Here is a 20,347-nt window from a genome sequence, read left to right on the forward strand (position 1 = left end):
TTAATTTCATTATATCATTTTTGACGGAGGTGGCGTTGAGTGGCTTTTGCATCTGAGCTCCTCAATTGTTCAAGTGCAGACTTGTACCCTGATTTCTAAACAAAGCTTTATGCATTGATCTGAACGATTTTCTGGATTGACTTTAAGAAACTGTTGCTAGTTATCACAATTAACTGGAATTTCATGGAAATTCATTGGAGAGAAATGTGTGAGAGCCTTGCAGAAGGAAACAAGACAACTGTGAGGTCAGCTGTAGTCCCAGGCCAAAAAGTTGTAGTGACATTTTCTGTCATTAGCTTTCTGTTGAAGGAAAATCCCACCGGAGGATGTAATTAGCTTTGACGTTTAAGATAGATGACTATTAAAAGATGGGAATGTTGCTTTAAACCCTATACAGCTTTGTCTTTCATTTAATTTAAATTACTGTTTTCTTGTTCTCCACAACTTTATTGTTAGTTATGTGAGTTGTACTGTTGTGTACTACTATTGTGTACATAAGTGTTATGTTATAAGTTGACAATATGTAAAAAAAACTGAATGTCATCCACTGACTAAGCTCCAAGAATCACAGATGACTCCCCATTATTCAACCTTTATAGAGCTTCTAACAATCTTTTATTTCTCTCTGAAGGTTTATTTCTTTTCATGCTCAGAAAACTGAAGCCTGCCATGTGAAATCATAAATTGTGTTTATATGAAATTGTCAAGGGCAGATGAATTGAAATCACCCAAAATCTTGACTCATTTCCAGCCTTTTTGGTTCAGGCCATGCCAACACATCAATGCTTTTTGCTTTATAAAACGTTTGTAAAATATTTCATGGGTCACGTTTTTGAGGTGCCTATGAAAATTGGTGAGGACGATGGCGATTGACGTGTAGTAGTTTTGGGTTCTGGCAGCAGAGCTGATGGTGTGATTATTGGTCTTGTGAGTAATAAACACATCATAAGTCCAGGATGAATCATGGGACTTTATGAAAAGGCTCTTCATTATTCAACCACATTTCTGCCTCTGCCACGGTCACTTGGAAACCGAATGTATGGATTGAATGCATCAAGCCAAATGACGCTTTGACTGTGTTCAGCTAGTGTAGATGATTTAGACGCGTCACACAGCATTAATCAAATGATGATTCATATTGCGAAGAACTTTTGTTGCTGCTGTGTTTGTCATCGAATGTGAAGAAAATTCGGGGAGGAATATAAACAATTCCTAGATTTATGTTTGCTTATTTACTGTGTCATGTATTATGTGTAACTAGCTTTCTCACTGTAAAAAGATCCTTGTTGCACTTGAAGTTTTAGGTTTATTCAGCTTAAATTTACAATTCATTTAAACTTTCTTGACTAAATGCTAAAAATAAAGTTGAAATAACTTAAGCTAATTTAGTAATTTAACTTAATTTTTTTTTAATAATTTATAGCAACTAGTTTTAGTTATTTTTTAAATCAACTTTAAATTTAAGTGCAACAAGAAAATTTAATTTGGTTTACTTGTGGGTTTGTGCAGCATTTGATAGATTTTTATATTGTTAAAGAACCTGGTGTTTGTCTATGTAGAACTTGGAACTAGAGGTCTTCTCGTGTCCAAAGTTTCACTCGTTTACCCAAACCCGACGTGCATTCATCTTTTTTTTAAAGAAAGACCCGACCCGAGACAAACCGAGAAAATTATACCAAACCAATGGCATTTTTTTACCAGACTGGAAATGAATGTAAACGGCACCGTGTGCAGTCCACAGCCCGCACGCACCAGTCAGACAGAAAGAAACCCTGATGCCTTTGCAACCAATTTGATCCACTGCTCTATGTATTTTCATTTGTTATCTGAAGATGACACCAAGGTAACCGAAGATGTGGATTTAAAATTGATCAATGAAAATTAACCTACCGCCAGACATACGATGAGGAGGGCTTGGTAAAGGACATCTATGTGTACACGCAAGTTATTTTGGGTCATCCCGGGTCCGTTAGGAAAAACACATTCATTTTAAATTACCCATGACCCGATGCCGCTATTATACACGACCCGTGTCCGAGGCACACATGAAACTTTTAGACACGAACCGCTGGGGTTGGACCTCGGGTTTTCAGATTTAAGTGGACCCATGAAGACCTTTAAGGGCTCGTTATAGTTGTGCGTAGGTCCTACGGCGTAGCCGCGACGGCGTAGGTTCCGCGTCGGTTCCGCGTCGGTTTTCATTTATACTTTTGCGTCGTCCTCCGCGTCGACGTGCAAACACACCCGCAAACCGCTGGTAGGCAGTATCCACGCGTGTAACCACAGTAGCAGCGCGACCGTCAGAGAAGAAGAAGCTTGGCAAGTTAACCCACAAACGAAGAAGAAATAGCAACTTGTTGTGTATAATTTGAGAAGACCAGCAATGATGGAACTAAATAAACAGCGACTTTTGTTGCAGTTTGAGTTAAATCACTCCTCAACTTGGCTCATCTTTGTTTTCACCGTCACAAACGGAAATACCTATGACGCTGTTTTTTTACCTGACGGGAGGGGTTCTGGTGGACCAATCACAGCACTTGCGGTCCGCGTAGATCCGACGCGCTGTTAATTTTTTTGTGAGGTGCGCGTCAGGCTACGCAGATCTATGCACAGGCTACGGATAGCCTACGCACGACTATAAATCGCCCTTTACTTGGAACCACAGTTCTAGAGTGCTCTGTGTTGTTGCCTAGGCATTGTTAAATGTCAACTAAATGTCAAAACTAAATGTTCTTGTTTTTAAAGGGACAGATCTGCACACTTTGATCTATCCTAACATGACAGGCTTATTTTACTTAATCATTTTTTTACTTATTTTACTTGTCAGTGGTACCAAAATAGTGAACCATATCATACCACTTTTTAGGATATGTACCTAAAGAGTGGAGCTCGATTTATTGCAAAATGTTAATTGGTTGACAGAGAATTGTCACTTGCGCACTTTGACACTTTTAAAACGTATAATAATAAGGTACTAGTGACCGCTGAAATGGTACTTACTGATCTAAAATGGCATTTTGATGTTCCAAAACATGTCCTCTTCTTTAGAGTCTGCTTTGTTTGTACTTTCTTACTCTAAATCCTTTATTTCAGAGGTTTCCCAACTTTTGATTTTTGCGACCCACTCGAATAAGTATAATCTATCCCAGGACCCCTCAACATATTTTTTTATGAAAATAGGGACACACATTTTTACTTTTTTATAATTTAACTGTTTTCATAATCACTGCTTTGCACGGGTTCTTGAAGCAAGAACAGAATCGGCTTGTATGTTTTCCATTGTTGTTTACTGTGTTGCTTTCTTCTTCGGGTAAAAACAATGTCAATCGCGTACACGTCCTGAATGGTACTGTACCTTCATACTTTATGCTTTTTACTTAAGGCTTTAGCAACACAAGTGATAAGAGTTCATTTTCTCCTAGGTTTTTTTTTTTTATTGCAGTAGCATTTTTTGCTCTTAATATAGAAGTCTTACTGTGTTGTGATATATACTGTAGGTAAGTGGTTATTGATTGTCTTACTGCGAGTCTGACTTCCAGTTCGTTTGATTTGACAGCACCGCCTGTTTTCCTGTGGAGTAAATGAAATCGATTGGCATTGTCGAAGTATCTTTGAAATGATTAAATCTCTTTAAATGTTTCGGCTTGTTCTTTATGTTCTGCAGTCTTGAAGCCTAATGTCATTTTGTCATCGGTTTGCATCAATCTTTCCGGAGCAGATGGACAGTCATCTGTGGGAACAGTCTTGCTGTGCACGATTACAGATTTCACAACACGGACGCTCTTTTTTGCTCTCTTTCTATCATTTCTAACTACAGAAATGATTTTTGTTGAGGAGGAAATGCTTCTGTCAGGTTCGTTTAAATCACAGCCTTCACCTGCAGTTTCTGATGGTGTTTTGGCAGTCATAACAAAGAAACTAAAGTTACTAAAGTTAAAGTTTAGTGTCTGGAGCTCAAATGAGCCACAGATGTAGTAAAAAAAATCAAGAGAGCTGCTTTGAACACGTAACCTTGTGTTTCCTTTGAGAGAGGAAGGTTGTATCTGTAGGAAGGATAACAGCTGGTCGCCAGGGGCTTTCAGTTCTTTGGCCTGCAGATGGATTGATTGGGGATAGATGGATAAAAGGATAGGTGGATAAAAGGGTAGATGGATAAAAGAATAGACGGATAAAAGAATAGATGGATTAAAGGATGTATAGATAGATGGATGGATAAAATAATAGATGGATAAAAGGATAGATAGCCATATAAAGGATAGATAGATGGATGGACAGATATACGGATATATGGATAGATGGATAAAAGGATGGATGGATGGATGGACAGATATACAGATGGATGGACAGACTGATATACGGATGGATAGACAGATATACAGATGGATAGAAAGGTAGATAGCCGTATAAAGGATGGATAGATAGAAAAAAGTATGTATGGACGGATGGATGGATGGAAGACAACACGGGCGGATAAAATGATAGATGGATGGATGGACAGATATATGTATATATGAATGGATAAAAGCCTAGATGGATGTATAGACAGATATACAGATTGACGGATAGACAGATATACAAATAAATGTATGGATGAATAAAATGATAGATAGATGGATAAGAGTATGGATGGATGGATAAAAACACAGGTCGATAAAAGGATAGATAGATGGATGTATGGATCGATATTTGGATGATGAATGGATAAAATGATAGATAGATGGATGGATGGACAGATATACGTATATATGGATGGATGAATAAAAGGATATATGGATGGATGGATAGACAGATATAAAGATAAATATATGGATGAATAAAATGATAGATAGCAGTATAAACTTAAGGATAGATAGCAAATAAAATTATGAATGGATGAATAGAAGGACATGTGGATAAAAGGAGAGATGGATGTATAGACAGATGGATGGATGAATGGAAAAATTATAGATAGCTGTATAAAGGATAGATAGATGGATAAAAGGATGGTTATAAGATAGGTGGATAGATGGATGTATAGACAGATATATGGATGGATGGATGGAAAAATGATAGATAGCAGTATAAAGGATAAATAGAAAGATAAAAGGATGGATGGATGGATAGATAGACTGATGGATAGATAAAATGATGGATAGATAAAAGTGTATATATGGATGGACAGATATGCAGATGGATGAATGAATAAAATGATAGATAGATGGATAAAAGGAAGGATGGATGGATAAAAACACAGGTCGATAAAAGGATAGATGGATGTATGGATCGACATATGGATAATGAATGGATAAAATGATAGATGGATGGATGGATGGACAGATATACGTATATATGGATGGATGGATAGACAGATATACAGATGGATGGATAGACAGATATACAGATGGATGGATAGACAGATATAAAGATAAATATATGGATGAATAAAATGATAGATAGCAGTATAAAGGATAGATAGCAAATAAAATTATGAATGGATGAATAGAAGGACATGTGGATAAATAGAGAGATGGATGTATAGACAGATATATGGATGGATGGATGGAAAAATAATAGATAGCTGTATAAAGGATAGATAGATGGATAAAATGATGGTTATAAGATAGGTGGATAAAAGGATAGATGGATGTATGGATCGATATATGGATGATGAATGGATAAAATGATAGATGGATGGATGGATGGACAGATATACGTATAAATGTATGGATGAATAAAAGGATAGATGGATGGATAGACAGATAGACAGATATAAAGATAAATATATGGATGAATAAAATGATAGATAGCAGTATAAAGGATAGATGGCAAATAAAATTATGAATGGATGAATAGAAGGACATGTGGATAAAAGGAGAGATGGATGTATAGACAGAAATATGGATGATGGTTGGAAAAATGATAGATAGCAGTATAAAGGATTGATAGACGAATAAAAGGATGGATGGATGGATAAAATGATGGCTAGATAAGAGTGTATATATGGATGGACTGATACACAGATGGATAAATTAATAAAATGATAGATCGATGGATAAAAGTATGGATGGATAGATGGATATAAGGACAGGTGGATAAAAGGAGAGATGGATGTATATACAGAAATATGGATGGATGAATGGAAAATGATAGATAGCTGTATAACGGATGAATGGAAATAAGGATAGTGGATAAAAGAAAAGATATATTGATGGATGGATGGAAAAATTATAGATAACAGTTTAAAGGATAAATACACGGATAAAAGGATGGATGGATATAAGAAAAGTGGATAAAAGGATAGATGGGATGTATGAACAGATATATGGATGGATGGAAAAATGATAGATAGCAGTATAAAGGATAGATGGACGAATAAAAGTATGGATGGACGGATAGATAGATGGATTGATAGATAAAAGGATATATGGATAAAATGATAAAGAGCTGTATAAAGGATAGACATATAGATAAATGGATGGATAGATCGATCGAAAAAAGGATAGATAGATAAAAAGATGGATGAATGAAAAGATAGATGGATAGATGGATGGATGAATAAATAAAAGGATGGATTGGTGAATAAAAGGATGGATGGAGATAAATGCTAAAGTTGAAACATGTATTAAACCTTCCCTCTTTTAATCTAATTTAATGCCAGACTGCAGATCATCTGAGTTAAATTCGTAAATTGATTGTGTGCTTGTCTGTCTTTCTGATAACCATGAGTTCCTTTGTGAAGTTAAGGCTTACGAAATCAATAGTCTGATCTGGGGTAACTAAAATAGTGCCATTCATTACAGCTGTAGATGTATTCAAGAGCAAAGCTTGTCTAGTTGGAAATGATTGTGCTGTTCAGGACTCTGAAGATCAGGTGAACCACAGGTGCAAAGGAGGAAGGCCTAAATGCTGTTTTTGAACACGTAATTCCCTCATGTGAGTCTGCGTGCAGGATCACTGCAAGCATCGGTCGAGGGAACGGTCACAGGGGGATTTCAGCCCCTTGACCTAAAGAGATTCACCTGGCATAACCTCAGCAGGATTTTTCTCCACCTTGATTCTCTTTGCACGCTTGCCGATGGATTGAGGGATGATGTTTTTGAGTAAATCTGGCAGTGCAAATGAGAGTTTGAATTTATCAGATCCTGCTTGGTCTGGTGCACAGTATTACTGTCAGTGTCATCAGAGCTTTTCCTGGAGCACAAGCAAATCGCTGTTAATAAATAGAAATTCGAATCAAAGATAGAAAGTAACGGCAGAAAAGCCTAAGCCAAATACAATATGTATACTTTTTATTTAATATACACTCATCTATAGGATTATTAGGAACATCTCATTAATGCAATGGTGTAATAGTGTTGGGGATGTTTTCTTGGCACACTTTAGACCCCTTAGTGTCAATTGGGCATCATTTAAATGCCACAGCCTACCTGAGCATTGTTTCTGACCATGTCCATCCCTTTATGACCACCATGTACCCATCCTCTGATGGCTACTTCCAGCAGGATAATGCACCATGTCACAAAGCTTGAACATGACATTAAGTTCACTGTACTAAAATGGCCCCCACAGTCACCAGATCTCAACCCAATAGAGCATCTTTGGGATGTGGTGGAACGGGAGCTTCGTGCCCTGGATGTGTATCCCACAAATGTCCATCAACTGCAAGATGCTATCCTATTAATATGGGCCAACATTACTAAAGAATGCCACATAATATTATGGCAGTTCCTAGTATGGTGTTCCTAATAATCCTTTAGGTGAGTGTATATGGATGGATGGATAAAATGATAGATAGATGGATGTATAAAAGGATAGATGGATGGTTATACAGATGGATGGATGGATGGATTGGTAAAATGATAGATAGCTGTATAAAGTATAGATAGACGGATTAAAGGATGGATAGATATAAGGACAGGTGGATAAAAGGATAGATGGATGTATGGACAGATATAAAGATATATAGATGATGGATGGAATAATGATAGATAGCAGTATAAAGGATAGATAGACGGATGGATGGATAAAAGGATAGATAGATATATGGACCGATATATGAATGGATGGTTGAATAAAATGATAGATAGCCATATAAAGGGTAGATAGACGGATAAAAGTATGGATGGATAAAAGGATAGATGGATGTATGGAACAATATATTGATGGATGGATAAAATTATAGTTGAAAAAAGATAGCAGTATATAAATGATAGATAGACGAATAAAAGTATGGATGGATGGATAGAAAGACAGGTGGATAAAAGGAGAGATGGATTGACAGATATGGATATATACTGTATGGATGGATGGATAAAATGATGGATAGCTGTATAAAGGATAGATGGACAGATTAAAGGATGGATGGGTGGAGATAGATATAAGGACAGGTGGATAAAAGGATAGATGGATATATGGACAGATATATGGATGATGGATGGATTAATGATAGATAGCAGTATAAAGAATAGATAGACAGATTAAAGTATGGATGGATGGATAGAAGGACAGGTGGATAAAAGAATAAATGGATGGACATATAGATGGATAAAATGATAGATAGCCATATAGAGGATAGACAGACAGATACAAGTATGTATGGATGGATATAAGGACATGTGGATAAAAGAATAGATGGAAGTATGGACAAATATAAAGATACATGGATGATGGATGGATGGATGGATGAAAAAATGATAGATAGCAGTATAAAGGATAGATAGACGGATGGATAAAAGTGGATAGATGTATATATAGACCGATATATTAATTGAAGGATGGATGGATAAAATGATAGATGAAAAAAGATAGATAGCAGTATATAAAGGATAGATAGATGGATAAAAGTATGTATGGATGGATAAAAGGAGAGATGAATTGACAGATATGGATAGAGGGAGGGAGGGTTGGGAGGGATAGCTGTATAAAGGATAAATAGACAGATAAAAGGATGGATGGATAGATATAAGGACAGGTGAATAAAAGGATAGATGGATAGATGGACAGATATAAAGAGATATGGATGATGGACAGATGGAATAATAATAGATGGATAGATAGCAGTATAAAGGATAGTTATGGATAAAAGTATGGATGGATGGATAAAAGGAGAGATGAATGGACAGATATGGATATATATATATAGAGAGAGTGAGGGAGGGAGGGATAAAATGATGGATAGCTGTATAAAGGATAAATAGACAGATAAAAGGATGGATGGATAGATATAAGGACAGGTGAATAAAAGGATAGATGGACAGATATAAAGAGATATGGATGATGGACAGATGGAATAATAATAGATGGATAGATAGCAGTATAAAGGATAGTTATGGATAAAAGTGTGGATGGATGGATAGAAGGACAGGTGGATAAAAAGGATAGATGGATAAAAGTATGGATGGATGGATAAAAGGAGTGATGAATGGACAGATATGGATATATATATAGAGAGAGAGGGAGGGAGGGAGGGAGGGAGGGATAGCTGTATAAAGGATAAATAGACAGATAAAAGGATGGATGGATAGATATAAGGACAGGTGAATAAAAGGATAGATGGATATATGGACAGATAAAAGAGATATGGATGATGGACAGATGGAATAATAATAGATGGATAGATAGCAGTATAAAGGATAGTTAGATGGATAAAAGTGTGGATGGATGGATAGAAGGACAAGTGGATAAAATGATAGATGGATAAAAGTATGGATGGATAAAAGGGGATAGATGTATGTATAGACCGATATATTAATTGAAGGATGGATGGATAAAATGATAGATGAAAAAAGATAGATAGCAGTATATAAAGGATAGATAGATGGATAAAAGTATGGATGGATGGATTAAAGGAGAGATGAATGGACAGATATGGATAGAGGGAGGGAGGGTTGGGAGGGTTGGGAGGGATAGGTTTATAAAGGATAAATAGACAGATAAAAGGATGGATGGATAGATATAAGGACAGGTGAATAAAAGGATAGATGGATATATGGACAGATATAAAGAGATATGGATGATGGACAGATGGAATAATAATAGATGGATAGATAGTAGGGGTGGCACGGTCCATGAAAAAAATCCGAACCGTTCGGTTCGCTTGTCTCGGTTCGGAGCGCGTGTGTACCGCACGGTTCAACGGTTCATGGCATGCGCAATGTAGTCTAATGCCCTGTATGTGACCTCAGATAGCGTGTTTCCCTTTCGCGCGAAAGAAGAGGTGACTGGTTTGGAGTATAAGTACTGCAGGTTATTTTACGTGTAGAAATGGCAAGTGGGAGAGAAAAGGAAGTCTGCCCGCAGTTGGAGGATGCGCCAGCGTCGTATAAGTTTGGTGTGTGGAAACATATTTTTATTTCATGTTATGATGACAGCGGAAATAAAACAATAGATAGAACTGCAGTCTATGGGTTGAATATGCTCCAACAGCCACAGGAGATCGCCTTCTCTCCGACCATTTATCTAATCTGAGGTACTGACAACAATGTTTTACGTCTTTTCATATTCAGCGCTATTTTTAGCCTTTCATTGATAAAATTAAAGCGGCTGATTTCCGCGTAGTTTCATTTTGCTAGCGTGTGAAAGTTGCGCGATCTTATTTCAGAAATTGCCCCTCAACGTAATCAGAAGTGGTCAAAAGTGGACAAAAGAGACTTAAAGAGATTTTAATATTACAGGTGCAAAGGTTATATTTCTCTCTCGTCCACATAAACTCTCAGTATTAAAGCAGCCTCCGGGTGATAAATCTAAGAGCTACACTGAAGTTGGCATTTTAATAAATGCAAGTTATCTTTGTGTGCTAAAAATGCACATAAAGTTTATGTAGATGGCAATACACATTCTCTTTTTTGCCAATTAAAGGAAAAGCATGTTGAAATCATCAATGTCTTCCCTCTTGCTCTATCAAAATCTCATCTGGCTTTCCTCAGAGATGGTCCAATGTGTTTAAAGTCAAATTCAGTTTGTGCATGATTACATGATATAACTTTTTTTAATACTGTATCCTAAATTATGGATAATTAATACATTAATAAGATAATACATTTCTGGAGTGTTAAAAATTTAAAGAAAAAATAACAACAAGAACCGTACTGAACCGTGAACCGTGACCATAGAACCGTGATACGAACCGAACCGAGGGTTTTGTGAACCGTGCCACCCCTAATAGATAGCAGTATAAAGGATAGTTAGATGGATAAAAGTGTGGATGGATGGATAGAAGGACAGGTGGATAAAAGGATAGATGGATGGACATATAAATGGATGGATGGATAGATGGATAAAATGATAGATAGCTGTATAAAGGATAGACAAACAGATACAAATATGTATGTATGGATATAAGGACAGGTGGATAAAATGATAGATGGATGAATGGAGAAATGCCAGATACAGTATGTATACTTTTTATTTAAGATTTTTTTTCTTTAAGGTTACTGTTTTTGTTCCTCTACCCGTGTGACTCTTTCCAGACTGCTATGAGATAAACCTTTTTGTCTCAAACTCTGTACGCTTTCCCATTACAACAGACAAATCTGCCTTACTGCCCGTAGGCACCTGTTAGAAAAGAGACTCATAAATGCTCACATCATGACTTAATGCCATCTCAGGCGTATTTCGAGTGCTCCATCAGCCTGATTAAGTAAATTTGAGATTGTGTTTTGTATGGAGTATTAGAGTTGCAAAATAAAACAAAGCGGTACTGGGAATGGTTTATCATCTCAAACTAATTTTTTCTATTCAGAGCTTCATCTCTAGATGCTTAGTTTATGTTTGAGATTTCTTATATGTGTGTCTATCCCTCAACAGAAAGAGCTGTGTAACATGATCCTGGACTGTTGTGCCCAGCAAAGAACATACGAGAAGTTCTTCGGCCTCCTGGCTGGGGTAAGTCTGTCTCTATTCTTGTCTTCTCTCAAGCGGAGTTAATTTAATGTTTAATATTAATTTAATGTGTAAGTCACTACAAGCTGTTCACAATGGATAATGCAAACATGGATCTATGTCTGTCCTTGTTGATTAGAACTGCATTTACAATTGGCGTCATCATTTTTTTTTGCCTCTTTTTTCAAATGGGTATTTTTTAAAAGTCCCCCTGTGGTAAAAACCTAGTTTTTATGTTTGTTTATATGTCTATATGTGTTTTTAAATATGTTAAGGCAAACCATGTCCAGAGTATTTTCTCCATCAAATTAGAGGCTTCCAAAGACGGTCCTTGGATTTTTACATCTCAAACATTTAACCAATCACTTCAACACAGTTAAACAAGTAGATCAGTAGTTCGAGCTATAGATATTAAGCACAAATGCAATATAGAAAAGACATTCTCAATCACGCACACAGAAACACACAAAGGTAAAAACAGTCACAGATGCAAAACAAGGAAGTAAATTGGTGGGCTCTTAGGCCCTGTTTACATTAGAGCATTTGCGTTTTAAAACGGCATTTTAAAATGAAAACGATCCTTGTTTATACTAGCATTTTAAAAAGAATCTTCATCCACACTATACACAACCATAAACGCATAAAACATAACCAATCACATAACTGGGCATGCCCATAAAAGTGTAAAATAACGTATTACTCTAATAATAGCTTACTTTTGTGCATTTATGCAGCCTAGAGGTGTGCGATATTGACAAAATTCATCCCTGGATCCTTTGCCGGCAACTACAACAGACACTATTTTTCAACCTATAAAAATGTGTTTGGGAAAGTCTTATATTGTTCTAGGTTAATGTTGATGTTATAAACCAAACCGAATGGTCTTTATGATTTAAAAAGGAAGCATTAAAGTGAACAGTACTAAACCGTAGCGAACTTGAAGCTTCAAAAATACATTTCAGCAAATGCAAACTTCAATCAAACATAATAAGAGGTGAAGTATAGCTTAAGCCTACAGAAATGCTTATTGCTATAATAGTTCATTGTTCGCAGTTCATATTTATGATCTTATAGTCCATTTGAAGCTTTTTGTACGAACTGACTGTATTCTTCAGAAAAACACCAAATAACTTATCTTCCCTTTTACCTGCTGCTGTTCAGTTCAGCGTTCTCAGACTACAAAGCGTGGCCGGCAAAAGTATTACAAATTAATATGATGTTAATATAAAACATTATTTAAAAGGTCCGTGCACGTCCTCCGCTAGCAACACAGAAATAGCAAAAAGCGCAATCGGCTAAACGAGCATTAAATATTAATATGACGTTGTTTTTTTTGTTTTAATTAATTTATATTCACAAAACTTATCAACAAAACATTGATTAAAATTAAGAGACAAATTATATGAAACGAAATTCATTTTAAAGTAGCAAACAAAACTTTAAATTAAACTCAAATAATGTCTGAGCCATTACAATTCTCCCTTCATATTGGCCTTTAAAACGCCCTATATGGCGTTTAAAATTACAGTCTATCTTTCGTAATAAGCTAACAAAACATAAACAATATTACAACAATATTCAAACCCAACAATACTCAAACATTAATATAAAACAGACATTATCTATAAGGATACATGTTAAAACAATCTAATATCGCGTTTATAATAGCTGGTTGGTAGATGTTTACTATTTTTAGCAAAACCTCCGTTGCAAACCAGAATAAAAATCATTTTACTTTGAAAATGATGCGCTGTCACGTTAACCTCAGCTGTTCGTTTACATAAGACTCCGTCTACGTTCATTTTCACTACAGCGCAACGTCTGAGTTCTCAAACTAAAACAGGGTCTTCAGCATTTACGAACGACTCCGTTTATGAGGGTCGAAAACAGTGGTGTAGTGTAAATGAAAGGCGTAAACGTTGCAAAAGTAATGCGTTTTAAAAGGTAAACGGATTAATGTAAACATAGCCTTATGCTCACACAGGTGCGTGCACACACACGCGCGCATGCACATATGCACAGATACACACACAGGCTCACACAAAGTCACTGTAAAACTTAAACGCACATACACACACACAGAGAGACACACAAACACTTACATTCAGTCAAATTCGGTCTCCTCTCCACTAATAAGCTGGTGTGTGGTGGGCGTTCTGGCGCAATATGGCTGCCGTCGCATCATCCAGGTGGATGCTGCACATTGGTGGTGGTTGAGGAGATTCCCCCATTCATATGTAAAGCGCTTTGAGCACTGGAAAAGCACTATATAAATGTAACTAACTAAAAATTTCTGTGAAATTTTGTAAAAACAGACATTTCAAAATGCATCAAAAACTACAAAAAAATCTATTTGAAAGTGTCCTTTCTAATGTTTATATAAACATAAATTCACAAAAATTAGTGATTTGAGCAGTTGGCCACGTCCAGTGAAATGAATGGGTCCTCTGCTGGTTGAAATAATTTATTTCCTAAACTGTATTTTTTATGTTTTTTTTAAACACCTGATGTCCGAATTCAACACATAACATCTAGATCAATATCTTAAAACAATTTAAATCAAATTTAGATAATAATTTATGTGAATTTTTCACAAAATTTTACATTTTACAGGCAAGCTAATGGTGTAGTTGATGAATTTAGTGGTAAACAGGTACAAAAGTACTTCATATCTCCCAAAACACAGCATTAACGTATAGATGGGAAGTAAACAAAAAATGTATATATTATGTGTCATTAAAAATTTATATATTTTTTGTAATCATTCTTTTAATTTCTGGGGTCAACTCTAACGTATACAGGACAGGGGTTAAAGCATGAAGAAATGACTGTCACAGAAAAAAACTTGTTTAATAAGCAAGGAAATCCATCATGATGTGATTGCAGCATTATTTTCGGTGTAGATTTATAAATATTTCAAGTGGTAAACAATTCAATGGCAATGTTAATGCAAAATTTCACCATCTGTTTTTCTGTCTAAAAGTGGTGTTTTATCTGTTTTTGTAGAGGTTTTGCTTGTTGAAGAAAGAATACATGGAGAGCTTCGAAGCTATCTTTCAGGAGCAGTACGAAAACATCCATCGTCTGGAAACCAACAAACTGCGCAATGTCGCTCGAATGTTCGCTCATTTGCTCTACACGGATTCCATTCCATGGAGTGTGCGTAACTCTTATTTCTTCTTTTACGTCTGCTAGATCAGCATTTAGACGTCACTGTAATGCATCCCTCAATCTGTAATTAGATTTCAGTAAACACCTCATTGTCTAGAGATACATTACTGGTTTCCAGATGCTGATCTTTCAGAAGTTAATGTATATGACTTTAGACTGAGATTGCTTTGGCCTTGTAGTATAATGGTATGTTTTTTTTCCAGGTCCTTGAATGTGTCCGAATGAGCGAAGACACGACAACATCTTCCAGTCGAATTTTTGTGAAGATCTTATTCCAAGAGCTTTGTGCTTATATGGGTTTACCTAAACTAAATGAGAGACTTAAAGACATGTAAGTGCATCTTTTATTTATTATGCCATCTGATAAAACGTTAAAGATAAAGGCAGTCCAATGTACCATCTAAATGTTTATATTCCAGGACTTTGCAACCTTTCTTCGAGGGTCTGTTCCCACGCGACAACCCCAGGAATACAAGATTCGCCATTAATTTCTTCACATCCATTGGCCTTGGAGGACTTACGTAAGTTTCTGTTGTTGGCTCCATGTACAATATTGTGTAAAAGTCTACGACCAGCTTTGTCTTTTTAATGACCATCCATCTTTATTTTTTGCTTGTTTTATTAAGATACAAAAATTACAGGAAATATGTAAAAAAAAAATGGTCTTTTTTTGTATTTAGTGTTGATCTCTTTTAGCACTAAAGATATTTTGAACTCTCTTGAGAAGACTAAAGTCCTGAAGCGTACGAGAAGTAGTGGTGAATGCAGAATTGCAAAGAGCTGAACAAAATGCCAGTCAGAAATCAGGGTTCCCACGGGTCCTTGAAAGTTTGTGAATCTGGGGGAAAAAATTAAAGGCCCTGGGAAGTTTTTAAAGATATACACGCATAGATACAGGTCATTGAAAGTGCTTGAATCTATTTTATGCAAGAAGTTCTCTGGAAAAAATCCATATTATTTCATGTGTAGTGTAGGATAATAGCATAAAAATGTCTAGACTTTTTAAACATGCGTGCTAAACTGTAAATGCTTATGTCTTCTTTAAGTGAATGTTGATTCATACCAAAATGTTTTTTTGCATAGTTGTGTTTGACACATGAAAATGTCTCGGGTTACGTATGTAACTGTTATTTCCTGAGAAGGGAACGAGACGCTGCGTCTCCCTTGCCATACTTCCTGCGTCCCTGTAACGCGTCTTTGGCAATATTTCAGATTGTGATATACTTCCTGGCTCCCGCGTCACCCTGTCTTTGTCGTAAAGCCTCACCATTGGTTGAATTTGATATACACATTCAGACGCGCTTACCCCTGGAGGCGTCCCCAAAGTGTCACCGCAGTGACGCAGCGCGATGTCCCTCGAAAGGGAACTGTAACAATGTATCTTAAAACGGTACCACAATGTAACCTTGCTCTCACTTGAAATGTGTCCCCACATTTAGTCCTTGAATTTCAGGGTATTGGACCTGGAAAGTCCTTGAAAGGTCGTTGATTTTGAAGTTAACTAAGGTGTGCGAACCCTGAGAAATCTAAAATGATTTTTTATTACACGTTCCTCATTACACCGTTACGTCTTGTACTCTGTCATACGCTGGAAACGCACTTTCTCAAGAACACGAGTCGGACATTTTCCATTGAAAGTCAGGAAATGTAATATTTTTAGGAATGGAATATCAGGGATTTTTTTGTCAATTTAAATTTTAGTTTGCATTTATCAAAATGTAATCCGCTTGTTAAGTTGTGACTTGAGGAATGCCATTTCCTGGTCCGAGCCTCCACTGATTTCAAGTGAGACTAGAATCTAAACATGCATGTATTGGCATTGTTTATTAATTTCACGCATTTAGGCAAAAAATTATCTACTCATGGTGTATACTACATTATCAGGCTCACGGCATCTCAGAAATACAAATAGGTTATGAAAATTTAGTTTTATAGTCAGTAAAAGTCAGGGAATATTACATTTCGGCTTAATGTGGGAACTCTGGAGGTCACACTAAGTACTTGACACTTTAGCTTATAGTTTTATTTAGTTTATTTAATACTGCATACAAATTTCCGGAGATATCATTGTACCGTGCCTACATCAAGCACGTGACAAGTGCAAGCATGCGACAAACTGAGGCGCGCGCTACATGAAGGCGTGTTAAGGGCCGTGTATATTTTGTTATTTTGTAGGACTTTGCTTTATTAAGGCTCAGTAATGACAAAATAGTCTTAATAAAACGGGCAGTTCTGGTTCTTCATTCTGATTGGTTGAAACGCGTTCTAAGCCGTGATAAAATACACCGGTAACCTCACGGTTCAGACCACATTACATAAGTATCACTGTGCCACTGTTGCTGCGTACTGATTTATGAAAATAAACACCACAGTCTTTAATCATATTTTTAATTTGTCTACAATGGCACAATTAATGGCGATATCCGGATAACTGTCAATAAATATTGTTGAGTCATCTCGTCGATAAAGAGAAAACGTCGTCTGAGGAGTTTATAACTCAAGTTCATACGTCCGCTATTATCCACTGGGTGGCGATCTTACCCAACTTAAACACTGACGCATTCACTCAACACTGAAAACACAGCGTGTAAGTTTTGATGGCTTTGAATCTGATCGCTTACATAAGTTCTTCACAAAAATTGAATTATCTCCGCTTTTAGCTAAAAATTTGAGAGGTGATAAGAGAACAAATGAAGGTAGGATGAAACGTTTTTTTTTGTTTGTTTTTGTTTGAAAGCGGATGGTCTGTTCTTTCATTTGATATTTTATGTTTATATAAAGAAGATAATTTTTCTGCAAGGCATTAAACTAAAACTGGGTGGCAACTAAAAAAAAAAAACGCTGACGGGGAAAAAGTTCAGCATGCCTCCAAGCATATTTGATCATCACTTCAACAGTTGCACAATATAAATGTTAATGTATAAATTAGATGAATGTTGATTTATAAAATAAACACCACAGTCTTAAATCATATTTTCATTGTGTCTTTGCTGCATCTCTGTTGGTTGGAACTGCGCTCTGTTTCAGTCACACTTGATTCTGAGGAACTACTTTGTTTGGCGGAAGAGTAATATTTGTACTAATATAATTACAACTTATTTGTGTTTTATTTTATAAAATCCCGCTAACGTTATGCATATGAAGTAACCGTTTTATAAATGCAATAAACCGCTCGAAGAGTTGGGTTACCAGTGCATTTTATAACAGCTAAGGGGGTTTTAGGCACTCCGCTTCGCGTATTGCTTAACAACGCCCCTTAGGTGTTATAAAATGCACGGGTAACCCACTGCTGTGTTTTTTCCTAAAATAATCATGATATGATATTTTTCCCATTTGCCCACCCCTAATACATACTGATAAAATGTATAACTTGTTGAAAGCACCTGTCAAATGCATAACACGTAAGCCCTTGCTAAATTTGAACATCTTTTTGCTATAGTGTCTAGTCTAAGATAAGCATTCAAAAGCTGACTAAACTATCACTGATTTAATTTCTGTTGTTCATAGGGATGAGCTGAGAGAACATCTAAAGAACGCTCCTAAGATGATCATGACTCAGAATCAGGATGTGGAGTCATCGGATTCCTCTTCATCCTCTTCCTCATCCTCCTCAGACTCTTCATCTTCAGACTCTTCTTCTGACAGCGACAGCAGCGACTCTGATTCGTCCAATGACTCGGACTCTTCCTCCAGCAGCTCTTCAGGTATCAGACACCCTTGGAAAAGCTCTCACCCCTCCCCGTCTTAATGCAGATATACATTGGCCTCAGCGTTGTGTTAAAAAGTGCTTATAATTAGATTTGAGAACAGACAGATTCTGACAGGAGTCTGTGAGCCACAGTCATTCAAGTGTGTTAATGTGTTGGCTGATAATGAAGTTACATTTTTAGAAGAAATGTGATGTCAGGCCTTTTTCATCTCGCGTTTGCGTTAAATAGATGTTAATTGATGTTTACTGGTTTTCAAAGATGATAGCATTTAGTTTTCAGCACTTCCATCAAATTTATGTCCTTCATGCACGCTTGGCCAGACATTTAATGGCATTCATTTTTCCAGCAATGGGCAAGCTTGTAGTCCGCTTCTGTTTGCTTTTTTAAAAGCACGTCAGAGTTGGTGCTGTAGGATTGAGACAACAGTGATTTGTCATTCATGCTTTTATACAAAGTGACTTGTTTTGTTCAAAATGCCTAAACAGTCTTATTCCTCTGCAGATTCTGATTCGAGACACAAGAAAGTCTCGGGCAAAAAGAAGAAAAACAAGGACAAGAGCTCCAGCAAGGCAGCTAACCAGCGATCTCCTCTGGAGGAGCGACCCAGCAAGAGGCACGAGAACCGACGGCAAGAGAGGAGTGATGAAGACCCACGTAAATCAGATGCCCGCCACCAGAGAGATGCCCGCCGCAGGGGCCGCGTAGAGGAATCGCCTCCTGCTCGACAAAGAGGAGAAGCAGAGCGTGAAAGAGGAGACAGGGACCAGGAGTATCAACGGCACGCCCAGGATTATGAGGACAAGCAGCGGGACTCACGCAGGAACAAGGACAATGACAAAAGCGGTTCCCAGGCGGGAAGGGACAAAGATAGAAGGAGAAGCCGGGAGAAGGAACCGCTGAGGAGGAGCAGGGAAAGGTCAAAGTCACGGGAGAGGAGCCGCAAGGAGAACGAGTCCAGGGACTCGTACAGGAACGGCTTGGAGAGGGCGGACAAAGAGAACCGGAATTCTCAAAGATACAGCGAGTCCAGGAGGAAAGCGGAGAGAGGCGGGGATGGATCACCTAGGAGACACAGATAGCCACCTTAATGAAGGTTAAAGAAAAAGTGTAATAGTTGTGTTGTGGACCTTTCTTGTTCACTGTGGCTCTCACCAGTGTGCTTCTGCATAGCCTTTATGTTGCCATACAGTTTTCGAACAGGAACTTTTGTAGTCTCTGGTTTTTGAGAGGTGCTCCCAAAAGGATTTTAGCGGTTGAAGAGGACTGTGCTTATATTGTCGGGGACATTTTGTATTGTACCTTTTGCCCAATGTATTTTTTGCTGTTGTTTCAGACATAATTGGGAAAAACATGATTAAAGATGAAATTTAAGATCAATATGAAGGCTTGGCTCTGCTTATTCAAGCTAGTTTTTTATGTGTATTGCTCTAAGTTAGAGGTCTTCATCCTTTTTCAGCCCAAGGACCCCTTGATGGATGCGTAAGATGAACATGTATCAAATTAGGACTGTATTTATTATTAATTTATAAAACATACGTTATTATGGTTACATTACACTGTAATAAATAAAAAAATTATGCAGCATGAAGTTAAAACAACTTAGTTTT

At 37.0% G+C, this 20,347-nt stretch overlaps 1 protein-coding gene across 1 annotated transcript in view; it reads left to right on the top strand.

Moving 5' to 3' along the window:
• Positions 1-20,117, top strand: part of cwc22 (CWC22 spliceosome associated protein homolog) — a 54,596-nt gene extending 34,479 nt beyond the window's left edge. The window contains exons 16-21 of the mRNA XM_065252222.1: positions 11,785-11,862; positions 14,866-15,018; positions 15,234-15,361; positions 15,450-15,551; positions 18,538-18,734; positions 19,242-20,117. Coding sequence (XP_065108294.1) covers positions 11,785-11,862; positions 14,866-15,018; positions 15,234-15,361; positions 15,450-15,551; positions 18,538-18,734; positions 19,242-19,819 — 1,236 coding nt within the window. The 3' untranslated portion in view covers positions 19,820-20,117. The remainder of the gene's footprint in view (positions 1-11,784; positions 11,863-14,865; positions 15,019-15,233; positions 15,362-15,449; positions 15,552-18,537; positions 18,735-19,241) is intronic.
• Positions 20,118-20,347: the final 230 nt, after the last annotated feature.

This window comes from Paramisgurnus dabryanus, chromosome 15, assembly GCF_030506205.2.
Source record: "Paramisgurnus dabryanus chromosome 15, PD_genome_1.1, whole genome shotgun sequence".
NCBI classification, from domain to species: domain Eukaryota; kingdom Metazoa; phylum Chordata; class Actinopteri; order Cypriniformes; family Cobitidae; genus Paramisgurnus; species Paramisgurnus dabryanus.